Source organism: Mustela nivalis (assembly GCF_964662115.1).
Source record: "Mustela nivalis genome assembly, chromosome: 18".
NCBI lineage: Eukaryota > Metazoa > Chordata > Mammalia > Carnivora > Mustelidae > Mustela > Mustela nivalis.
In genome coordinates, this window is record NC_139037.1 from 33994578 (window position 1) to 34007761 (window position 13184).

Genomic DNA, 13184 nt, shown 5'->3' on the forward strand with positions numbered 1-13184 from the left:
TGGGTATGACTGAGATTGACAAAAGACTGATTAAAAAAAAAAACAACTAAAAGGTTCAAAACACTTGATTCTCCTGCAGGAATAGCTTCCTGTTTTGGTTACAAAGGAGGCACACTTAAAATAACTATCATAAAGGACATGTAAGGCCTGAGAAATCAATGGCAGGAAGCCACAACAAAGAACCCTGAAGGTGGCCTGACGAAAGAGGATTCCTCCCGGAAATGGATCCAAGAAAGGCTAAGAGAAGTGCTAGCCTCGGAAATGAGTGGGATGTAAAGTGACAAAAGCACAAGCAAGGAGTAGGCATCCAAACCCCTTAGCACACAGTTCTTCCCACGGCACCTGACCCCTAACAGGACTAAGCCGACTTAGTGGCCGTGGCAGGAAACCTTTCCTCCCCAGGTCAGTAGTGCGGTGCACTGGGAGAATTAAAGTTAATGAATGAGGAGAACCGGTGCTATAAAATTCAAATATTTTATCTTGGTGCATTTTTAACTGTAAAGTTGTCTAAAAGGGACAAACCAAAAAAATTAAGGATACTGTATCCACCTTCTTCCACTTAATATTAGGTTGATTTTACTGCCATATATAAGGCAAACATATCAGAGAAACAATACATGTCAAAATGCAACCCAGTCAAACTGAGATCCAGACCAAAGTACAGAAATTGCCAGAGTTAGATCTGTGGTCTAGCCAGCATTTTTTGGTCAGCAGGGTCCCCAGGGAATCTATCATGCGAGGACAGGCATGTTTTTACTGACATCAAATCCTACTGCCTATGACTCAAACCACCCAACCACTCAGCTTTTGTTTCTGACTTAGAGCTTCTATTTTCCTAGAGACTGGGAGACAGATAGCCAAGTTTATAAATATGTATCTGTTAATGGAATCAAACAGGCAAGGCATACTGTTTATTGAGGAATGCTGTGAAGGGATATGAACTTAATGGAGGCAAACTAGCCAGCTACTGAGAATCCTGTACAAATGAGATTTTATCATAGTCGATTAGGTGAGTAGTGGTGGCCCAAGGGCACAAAACAAAGGCTTATACAGGCTGGTAATTTCTTCACAGGTTTTATTTTCTGGCTACTTTGGTTATCATGACTATTTCTATTCAACCTCTTCTTGGAGGTCCTAACTAATGCATTAGGGAAGACATGAAATAAAAGGAAAAATGACTGCAAAAGAAGGATAGAATCTGACATTATTTGCATTTGTGATGACTGATGGTGTACACAGAATATCCAAAAGAATCTACACTCAGAATTAACGAGTCAATTTGGCAAGTTTGTTGGATATGGGTTAATACAGTATCCCCATAGAGTTAACAACAATAACAAAATCAGAAAATAAAAAAATTAAACATATCATTTACAGTAATATACATTCACAAAGATCACATAACTAGGAATATATTTAAAGAAAAAGTATGCAAAAGCTCATCACTGAAACTATTAAAACGTTTACTAAGACTTAAATAAATGAAGCTGGTCAAAAATAAGGATATATGATAATATCAAATTGTCAATTCTCCCCAAACTGATGAACAGGTTCAATGCAGAGTCAAAGTATCAGGAGATTTTATTTACTTACTTACTTAGTAGTGGAAACTGACAAGCTGTTTCTAAAATTTAAATGGCTATTTGAAGGCCTACAATAGTCAAGGCAATCTTGAAGAACGAGCTGCAGGACACATTAAACTCGCTATCCAGACTGTCTTGGACAGTCGTTCTTGAAACTACGTATGACGCCACCACTTGAAATTTCATCCCAATTTCAGAGAACCAATTCATTTTTCCTATAAGTAAGTACCTGTGATCTTCATACCATAAACACTTAAACAGTACTGCTTTAAGTGATTTTTAAAAGCTAATTTATAATGGAACCTTACCTACCTCAGGAATAACCATTAAATCTGTGTTAACTCTTTCTTTTTCTAGCTAACTTTTCGATCCTTTCCATGAAATAAGAAATTAACAGCTTGAGGTTAAGTTTAATGTAGTTTCTCTAATAAAAACTGTATTTTTCAAAAACAGTAGACTGCTCCATATTCTGAAAAACTATAAAAATTGGTTACGACATAAATCCTTTCGTGAAGATAATTTTTGAGGAGAAAATCTTACTAGATGTTAAATGGACACATATAATACAGAAGTACTTCAACAAATGGACATTTGCCTCTTTACAGAGAGACATCCAAAGACACAAAATTAAATAAATCAGACATTTGTTTATGTAGCTAAAGGCAGGCAAAAGGGAGTATAAAATTTTAGCCACGTGTACTTTTTTTAAATCTCCCAATCCAACTAATATCCCAGAAAGGAAAAGGGCAATTCAAAATACACTAGTAAACATGAAGAAAACATAAGGAGCACTGCTTTTAGGAAGTAATCCCATACTTTATGGGTAAGTGACCAAAAACCGTAAATATTCCTCCCCTAACATGGATCAACTATAAATCTCAGTAGGCTTTTAAAAGTCCATTATTATTTGTTCTGTTTTAACTGCCAGTTCAGACCCCACAAATACAAAGACAACTGTTCACAGACCAGTGTTTCTGGGCCTACTCCAGAAAGTATGTTCGATACACTGGAGGTTTCTGCCTGTTTTGAAGCTTGTGGCCTAAAATTACTTTTCTTCCTGGCAGTAACTAAATCCAGCAATATTTTCAACATTAAAAATAACTCCCTCACTACATTCCTTGAAATTTCTAAAACAACTATTCTATTTTATACTCTAATTTTAAATAATTCATTTCTTAATGAAAAACTTTCAGTTATTAAGCCATTTGAACTTTGTGGCATAAAAACTGCTATTGACCCTTTTGCAGGAATTTTCCTTTTGGATTGGTTGAACTGATAAACACTAATTTCAAGACACCTTATAATTATCTTACTAAAGTCTGGAGGAGGGTCATTTATAGTAAACTCAAGGGCATCTTACAATATTAGAAGTAGCTTAGAGTCCACAGGCTCTCATGAGATCCACAACCAAAATCACCATCAAGAGACAAGTATTTATTCTAATATTTATTTATCGTGGATACCTAGGTAATTATCTTAGTTACTCAAATCTTCATGGGTATGTCATCATTTGGGATTTGTTCTGTGGATCATGGATTAAGAAAAAATAATCAGGGGAGCCTGGCTGGCTCAGTCAGAAGAACATGCAACTCTTGATCTTGGGATCCTGAGTTCAAGCCTCACACTGGGTGTAGAGAGTACTTAAATAAATAAAAACTTCAAGTAAATAAACAAACAAACAAACAAACAAATAGATATTGCCATGAAAAACTGCATGTTTCCACATAGCTCACAAGTTGCTGAACGAGTTCTTGAGTATTTCAGGGTTATCTTTAAATAACTAATATGATCACAGATATTATTGGAAATATGCTAATAGACATATGTATAAACATTAAGCATTGCATAACTATGGGAAGTTTCCTTTGGCATCAAATCCCTCTGAATATATGGTATAAATCCCCAAATATACCATCTCAATCCTAAACTCAATTTTCTCAAAATAAGCTAACTAGATAAACTCATTTCATTGTCTGCCTAGAACAAAAAATCCAGGCGCTTCAACCCGCAGCACAAAGCGAGTATTCTAAGAATAAAAAAGGGGAAATTCAGGAGGATCTAGGCCTTATATTTAGAAAGAGAAAAAGAAGAAAAATACTTCAGTTCTCCACTGTCACTGTCAGCTATACCAGTGATTCTATTCTTTACAGGCTATCATTCACCTAGGGAACTTTTTAAAAATTCAGATTTTTAAAAATGATATGTGTTTATCTTTAAACTTCCTCTCCAAATCCTATAAAATGACAATTGAGAAATTTAAAAAGTATAAACCCTTAAGAATAAAAAGAGTAAGAAAAAAGACAATAGTTAATATGAGATGCTGACAATATTGTGGAAAACAGAAAGTGGGTGGATAGGAAGTAACAGACATTTAGGCTAGAGAAAGAAGAAACCTTAATGTTATCCATAAAATGCTACGAAGGCTCAGGAATTTGAAGCACCCTGAAAATATCAATGAGGAATGGTACTAAATAGAAAAATGTTAAAGTCTGTGTTAGAAACAATTAGCGCTTAAGATCCCTACCCCTACTCCGTCGGTATAGGAAGGACAACATCCTTCTCCAGCTTAACAGCAGACAGGAAGCTTACTCCCTGGAGAAAATGAACCATGAAGGTTCTTGGCACAGTGGGAGGGGGTAAAGCATCATACTGGAAACAGGAGGATTTTTTGAAAGTCCACACTTTTAATGATAAAGTGTTAAATGCACTGTGCTTGACAACAGAAGGAAAAACAGGGAAGATGTTTACCTCTATTCCACTAAGTATATCACAAATTATGGTTCTTCAACTGCATTCATCAAACTGTTCTAGAAAGAGCTATGGAAATGGTAGAATATCTAATAAACCTCCTTACTATTAGAAAATTTCAATTCCCCACTACTCAAATCATGTTTGTTAAAGCAAGTTTTGGCAAGTTGTGTAGCAGCATGGTATGATAAACAGAGACCCCTTACGGGTCTAGGGCAAGAAGTTAAAACATTCTAACTGGGTACCAGTGGAAATGGTCACATTTGATTAATTTTAGGAATAGAAATCTTCCCTTTCTTTCCCTATCACCCCCTACACAATTTTTTTTTTAAAGATTTTTATTGATTTGACAGACAGAGATCACAAGTAGGCAGAGAGACAGGCAGTGAGAGAGGGAGAAGCAGGCTTCCTGCTGAGCAGAGAGCCCGATGCGGGGCTCGATTTCAGGAACCTGGGATCATGACCCGAGCCAAAGGCAGAGGCTTTAACCCACTGAGCCACCCAGGCGCCCCACCCCCTCCACAATTATTTAATAAAAAATAATTTAATTTTAATTGTATACCATCAAAGAAAATGTGTGAGAAAAATCATGACATATAAAGCTCTTCCAGAGTACAAAGATCTACCCTTGCAATATTTGGACAGCGTGGATTTTTAAATTGGTGTAATAACTTTCTATGCTATAAATACTGAAAGACTTTGTAACAGTCTGGATCAGAAAGAAAAAATGGAACACCAGAACCCATATGTAAAGCACACCATCATAAATCTGGAGAAATGTGATACCTTTAAAGCATTAATATGGAGTATCATTCCAGCTGAAACTCTGTACTATTGTAAAAGAGAATCCTCTTGATAAAATACATCAGTGTTATTACTTACTTGTTGCATGGATCTACTGGTGTAGTAGTATGTACTACTGCTCCAAGGCCAAGCCAACACCATCTCTCCATGTTGAACTTTTTTATGCCTCTGACTCCTACCACCGAGCCCAAGAGCCCCAGATCAACATCACAGACCTTCTCCCTCAGCCACATCAGAATGGTCCAACTTGGCTTCTTTATGTTGTCCTTCTGCTACCTTCACAGCAACAGCTCGGCAAATGGCCCCAAACTTCCTGTCCAGAGAGCGAACCCCTGCCTCTCTGGTATACCTGTCATCAAAGGAAAATATTTTATTTTTGGCTAAACATCACCTGTAAAAACAGAAATAATATGATTAACATTTGTACTAAAGAAACAGTGTACATCTAAAAGTTCATTACATTTTCTTAAGTACTAACTTCCTCATATTTTAAAATTCCTCATTAAAGTACTATTATTTCTTTCTTTTTCCTGTTTTTTTAAAAAAAATACTATTATTTCTTAAATATTCAGATGTATTTTCAGCTATAACTTTCCCCTTTATAGGGATTTTTATCTTCAACTATTATCCTGTATTAAAAAAAAAAAATCTTTGGTTCTTCAATGTAAATCTGGCAGCACATAAGACATCATTTACTTGATGATATGTGTAAGAGCTTTCTTAAGTAAAATTTATCAAATTAAGAAAATTCTACATGAACTTATTATACTTGAAATATTGCTGAAAGAATCAGAAAAATAAAATTTTCCCATCTAAAGCAAAAATTAACCTTAGATATCTAGTTTTTAGTGGGAACTGTGCTAGTCACCCCTATTCAGTGTATTTTCTTAGAGACTTCTAAAGAAGGAAAATATGCTGATACATGCATAGTGAATTTGTGAAGAAGATTCTGAATGTGGTTAGAAATGTCTAAATGTCTTAAAAAAAAGTTATGTTAGACTCTATAAATCCTATATGCCACTTCATAAACCATTATGTAACACAACCATTCTTGGCCACCCAGCTTTGGATGGATCTGAATGGGAAGCATCAGGTAGAGAATATAGGTTTATCTGAAAAACTGGACTTAATTAGGCAGTCAGACACCTATTCTAGATTTTAGGGAATCAGATTTCAAAAGTTCTGAGAAAAGACAAAAACTTCGCAAAAACCCTCTAAAGTAAAACTCATTTCAATCAAAGGGATTTGAGGAGGCAAGCGTAAAGTCCATTATTACACAACTGCATATAATTTCAGTAAGGAAGAAAACAGAGAGGCTTGTTAAAAATAAACAAACCAACATGTAAAAAAAAAAAAAAAACCCCAATGTAACTTTCAAGACAACTTGCTGATGAGCTCAAATTAAGGGTCTGGACAAAAGATGAAAGAACAGGGATTGAAGAAGCTTACAGGGGAATGACATGAACATGCAGAAATGGTACCAGGATGTTCAGAATAAACTTTCAGAAATAATGACATCCACAACAACACAAATGAGATACTGTTTTTTTTCTTTTTTTTCTTTCTTTTAAGGTACCCAGAAATTAATGCAGACAGTATAAGATTAACAGCTGACTGAAAGAAACTAGACACAACAACCCCTATTCAGTATTTTTAAACCCAAAGAGTCACCAGTATTCTACAAGAAGTGGCTGATGTTTTCCTATGACATGAGCATGAAGACGCTCTATATGCCAATTTCCAGAGGACCTAAAACTAATGATAATCAAGATAAAAAAAAAATCCATTTGTTGCAGGTAGCTGAGACAAACAACAATATACACATAACTGCAAACTTCTCCATTTGGGTTTTGTAAAATTCAACCCTACCCTAAGAGTACAGAATGAGACAGACCAAATTTAGCAGAAATTCATATGAAAAACAACTAAAGATGTTTGGTAACTATAAGTTCAATAGGCAAGAGAATAACCTAAAACAGTTAAGAGTCTTGAGATATAGTCATAAAATAATATAATCCAAATAGGAAAGCAAGTGGTCTTACACCATGAACTGCTCAGGCTACATGTGAAATACTGAGTTCCACTCCAGATATTTCATTTTAAAGGGGACACCGGTTTCACAGGCAGCATTCAGAAGATAACTAATCAGAAAGGTGAGGTGTTGAGAGTGGGTCAAGAGGAATGGTAAAGAGAACAGGAATGTTCGGCTTGAAAAAGAGAACATTCATGGGAAGTGGACCTGACATTTTTTTTAATGCCAGAAGAGCTGTACAAGGGAGGAATTTACCCTTAGATTCTAGGTGCTCGTAGAGGGCAGAACTAGAAAATTACAGCAGTGAGTCCTCTAGCACAGGCAGAACTCAAGTAGGCTAGTTACATAGGGAGGGTGTGGGACTAGATGAGATCTAAACCCCTTCCCCTCCTCCTGAACATTATAGGTCCAGGACTATGACACACAAAAAGATGAAAAACACATCAAAAGATGAAGAACTATATCCTAATCTTGGTAACTCACTAAACAGCCAAACTGCTTAGAGTAGCAAATACCTGTGCTGTTTTCAAAAATATTAAAACTTCTCAGGGACATTTCCTAATGTCCATAGCGTTTAGTATTTGATATGTTTTGAGCTAACACACATATAAAAAAGGGACAGTTCTCCAAGCAACTGGGAAATATAAATAATGATTACTTTTCGAAGTCATTATTATTTTGATCCAGATATTTTTGTTCTCTCACTCATATTTTATAGATGGGGAAACTATCAAAAAGGTTAAGTGACTTGTTGAAAGTTACCCAAAGGCATCAGGGGTGTTATCTGGAATAATATTATTGTTGGAAGACTTCAGCATATAAATCACCTAATTCATTTCTCCTGGCATTATCCACACAATGAATCACAAGTTAAGAAAAGGAACTCCCAGGTCAGATCTGGTCTTACTGTTTTGTGTATAAATTGAAATAGACTTCCAAATAGACTTCCATAAGAAGGCTGGCTTAGATCAAAAAGCAGTCTGACTGGCCAAATCAAAGTCAAAGTTCAAAATAGAAAGATACTTTGCTTCTCCTGAAAAACAGCAGTTACTGTGAGAGGACCACGTGATGAGTGTTTGGCAGCCTGACACAATTTGCCAGATGATGCAATGGAGCTGTAACGCTGAGCCAGGAAAACTGTAAGAGGCTGTTACAGATATAAATTCTCAACAGGGTGTATTTTCCATTCAAACATGCAATGTATAAATCAGACAAAGCAATACTCTACTTAGATTTTACATACTGCTTGCCACTGGCTTAAGCACTTGGTAGCTAAGAAAGTACCCTTTCAATCCTTCTGGTGTTAATTCCAAAGATGAAAATTTTAAGGATGTTTAAAATCTCTCAAGGGGAAGAAAAGAAAATCTGAAGAACCTAAAACAGGTGTTTCAAAGTAGCAATGCAATTCTTGAAAGAATGTCACTTTTAAGATCCTGGGGTATATAAGGTATCTCAATATTTTCCTTGTTTTTGATTCTTAAATTTATCTGATGAATCCCTTACACTGCTCTTGTGAAAAAGCTGAAATTGTGGCTTAGCTAAAGTCCTCAGCTATGAAGATACTCTAAGTACTTTCCCTATAAACTTCTGCCTAAAATGGAGCCCCGAGTACATCAAGTTATGGGAATGTTTGCTGGGAATCAAAAGGAGAGAAAGAAATGGATGCTGTGAGTTGCCAGCAAAACTGTCTCCTTTTTAGACTCAAACATTACTGAGGCCTCAGGATGGCTGACTAACCTGGTGATGATGTCAAGAGTAGTAACCTGTGGGATCTGAATCTGCTGAGGAGTCAACCCATGCTGTTCCAGTTGCTTTGGGATCAAGTGCCTGTGGGCAATCTCGATCTTCTCCTCTTGTGTATACCCTAGGAAAAAAGTGATCTTATGCTGTAATTATTCACACAGCTTCCACAGTGCTATGTTTTTTTTTAAATGAATCAAATGCAGATTTAATGTATCTTGGATTTATAATGAATTTAAGTGTTAACTTCCAATAAGATTATAATTAGAATAAAGAAATTCAAGCTCCAGTTAGTAACTGTTAAAATTTCCAACTTTGTCCACAAACAAAAAGAGCATTTACTAATAAGCACAGGTTTGAAAGTCTCTTGATTAAATAATGTATTTCTCAAGGAAGAGGAAAACTCTCATCAAATCTCTAAGATAATTATCTCCTTAACTTAAATGTGAAATTTTATTATTTAACATGCAAATAACTTATCTCTTATCTTTAGCACAATTTGATACATAACTGAAACAACTGACAACAACAACAAGGGATTGAGGTAAAGTCAGTGGTGGGTTCCAAGGCAAGAGCTGCAAAGGAGCTATTTTCAGAACCCTGGCTATAAATTTAAGCAACAAAACAGAAACTAAGACATCCCCATAGAAGTTTTTCCCCTATACATACTGGAATTATATATATAATTTATATAGTTAAAAGACTTTATGTTCTTATTTAAGAGCCTCAAAAGAATAGATTTACTTTGTCTTTAAATCCTGTAAGAAAAAAGGTCCCTAATTAATTGTCCCCTTCTCATTTAACAAACAAACAAACAAACAAACAAAAAGATGAACTGATAAGACAGCTCATTTGAGTAGAAAAAGGAAATTAAACATGCCCAAACAGTAGAAGACGGGATAATCAAACCTGCAAGGAAGATACTGGATCATATGTATACCTATGCAACAGCTGTCCTGGTTATTTCACTTCATGTCAGTTTATCTTATGGATTCTCTGTCTTAATTGGGAGATTCCAGGCAACTGGGTCTCTTTATTTATTTTAGTCTTTTTTTTCTTTTATTTTAAAGATTTTATTTATTTGACAGAGACAGAGAGAGAAAGTGCACACAACCAGGAGGGGATCCCTGGGATCATGACCTGGGCTGAAGGCAGATGCTTAACTGACTAAGCCACCCAGTTGCCCCTATTTTAGTCTTATTCATATGCAAAAAGCAATTTTTTACTCCACCATATTTTAAAAATAAGTATTGGAACTTGCAAGGCTCACAGATAACTAAGAAATGCAATTATCATTCGCTTGGTAGTAAAAATTTATTTCAAATTAATATGAAATACATACTTAGATTATTCTTAGAATCAAAATATATTTTGATTCTTCTCTATTTTCATTTTAACAAATACCCACTTATGTTTCATCTCTTCTAGGGAAAAGTAATTCTAAGTAATTCTAAGCAATGAAAAGAAAGTGAAAACACTGGGGTTTTTTAGTGTTTGTAATTACAGGACTCTACCTTACAACCTACAGTGAAAGAGAAGACACAGTAAAAAGAAAAAAGGCGGAACTACCTGACAAAAAATTAAAAAGAAGAGGAATTTAAAAGCATCCTGCACTTTTATGTAAAAGTGAGACCAAATGTAATAAAATTCAGCAACTCTTTAGGACCCAACTCTTAACGAGAATAAATGATTACACTTTCTCAGTAAAGTAAAAACTGCAAAACTGAAAAAACTGCAAAACACACATGAAATGCACATGATGTATTAGCAGCGTTGATATTTCTGTTCAATATAGTTAGAGAAACATGGGGATACCACTTACAAACTGCAAAATCTTATACATAAGCTAAATTGACCATGTAAAGATCTATTTTTGGTTTTTAGACACTCATTTGGAAAATAAAAATTTTTAAGTTTAGAAATTATTTCAAAGAGGAATGTGTTATTTTCTAAGACACTGGAAAACATTTTTTAATGCTAAGAATTTTTTAATGCTAAGTTGTCTGAAATTGTTATGCAAGCTTTATTCTTGATGTCTTACAGAACATACAATAATCTTATATGTCATCATTAAAACAAAGTTTTGTTGTTCCAGACTTTGAATTTACATAAAAGCTATTTTATACTATACTTAGAACTTTGAAGATCATACACTGGCAAATCAACTTTTACTCAAAACTCCACAGCACAACTTAAAGGGTTTTACTCAGGAAGGCAAAAGCTATCACGTAACGATTTTATTTATGAATCAGGTACCTGGAACCTGAATGATTTCCATTCTGTCCAACAAGGCAGGTGGAATAGTTGCAGTGGTGTTGGCAGTAGCTATAAAAAGAACTTGGGAAAGGTCAAAGGCCACATTTAGATAATGATCTGTGAAGTTATGGTTTTGTTCGGGATCCAACACCTGTGAGGGAACAATAAACATTTAAACAAATTCAGTTATTCCAACAGAAAGCTAAAACACACATGAAATGCACATGATGTATTAGCAGCGTTGATATTTCTGTTCGATACAGTTAGAGAAACAGGGGGATACCACTAAAACCTGAGCACCATTCTTTATATTACTCACATTCTACATACTTAAAAAAAAGTGTTCGATGTCAAAATTTTTGAACATACATAAAAGTACAAAGAAGCAAAAATTATCCCTTCAAGTTCTGTTCTTAAATCTATTCACTAATGACTGACTGTGTAGTCATAAATAATTAACCAATCCTACAGAAACAGTTTCCCTCTTGGTAACACATCTTCTCTTAACTGCTTTGGGAACATAAAGAAAATGTGTAGAGTATTTTGATTCTTAGGTAAGACATAAAATAATTAGTAAAACTTCTCAAACATTATCAGTAAGTCTGGCTATGAAGTTTTTAACTGAAAGGAGAATTCCAAACAAAAGTAAACTAGTAAAAATTACTATGCTACTATATCCTGATATAACACAAGGAGAAATTTACTTTTAAAAAAATGCATTAGAACAAAACTTTTGTTTTTAATGAGCAAAATATCTGTATCTCTTAAAAATTTTTTAATTGGGAAATTATAATAATTTATCAATTAGATTCTTAAAACGTTGAATAACTAGGTATGAAAGAATATATCTTCTTTAGGTTATTGCTCAAATGCTCCAACTCACAGGCACTCACTGTGGAGAAATCTACATAGGACTCAGCGCCTTCTGCATGTTCTAAACCTTTAACATATTATCACTTTCATTTACACTAGATTAGTATAAATATAAACAGGGTTGATATACATATTCAAAAAGGAAGTAAATGGACTAAAATACTTACCAGTGACAATTTTACCACCAGCTTTTCCTCACTTCTGATTCCCTTTCTAAGCTTTACTTATTGTTAAACGTATCTACAATTTAGTCTTAATTCAAAGCCCTTTACAGAGAATCTTGAATTTGGTGAACACTATTACAGGAAACTCAGTGTTTATCTAGAATACAATTCCCAGAAAGTTCTACTATTTATATTTTCACAAGACTTAATAATGTTTATAAAAAATATAATATATAATATTAAAAAAGGTACTTTTGAGATATCAAAAACCATACTAATTATGTCCAGTACAGCACTGGTTAAGAGTAATCTTACTGTCTACCAATTATCTGAAAACCATTAATCAATGTGTTTGGAAAATAGGGCAATCTTAGTTAAATCCATTATCTAGTTGAATAAAAACCTGTTCTTTAATGGCTTTAATTAAATCTAACACATGTTGGATAAGTCTTAGAACTGGCTGTGAGACCTGTCCAAGTGAAGTCATTTTTTTCTCTTAAAATTAAAAGACAGTGGGGTTTAGAGAAAGTTGGGAAATTAATAAATGAATGATTCTGAACTATGAATGAGGTCTTTTAAAAAAATGCATTACAAAACCTCTGGGTTATAAGAAAAGAAAACCAGTGATGCCCAATTTGCTTGCCTCTGTCTTTTACTTAGGAAAACACAAAAGAGTATGTAGAGTTTAAAAAACATCAGAAACACTGATCAATTGCTTCTTGGCCTTTTAGCTAGAATCAAGTGCAGAAACACTGATCAATAGCCAGATAAAAAGAATTTCTAGTAATCCATATTCAGATGACACATTAAGGTAAACTGGTGAGTCCTTGGAGAGATAAAAATCACAGTAAGAATTCCTTCCCTTAAAGATTTTATTTATTTATTTTAGAGAAAGAGAGCGTGCACACAGTGCTTTGGGGTAGGGGGAGCAGCATGGGAGAGGGAAGAGCAGACCACCTGCTAGGCCAGGAGCCCGACATGGGG

The 13184-nt window shown here is 34.7% G+C and overlaps 1 protein-coding gene across 1 annotated transcript in view; it reads right to left on the reverse strand.

The window, feature by feature from the left end:
- The window catches only part of LONP2 (lon peptidase 2, peroxisomal), a 106872-nt gene that overhangs the window by 36675 nt on the left and 57013 nt on the right, over nt 1-13184 (reverse strand). The window contains exons 9-11 of the mRNA XM_082710998.1: nt 11164-11314; nt 8905-9031; nt 5351-5484 (exon numbers count right to left, since the gene is read on the reverse strand). Of these exons, the coding sequence (XP_082567124.1) occupies nt 5351-5484; nt 8905-9031; nt 11164-11314 (412 nt within the window). The remainder of the gene's footprint in view (nt 1-5350; nt 5485-8904; nt 9032-11163; nt 11315-13184) is intronic.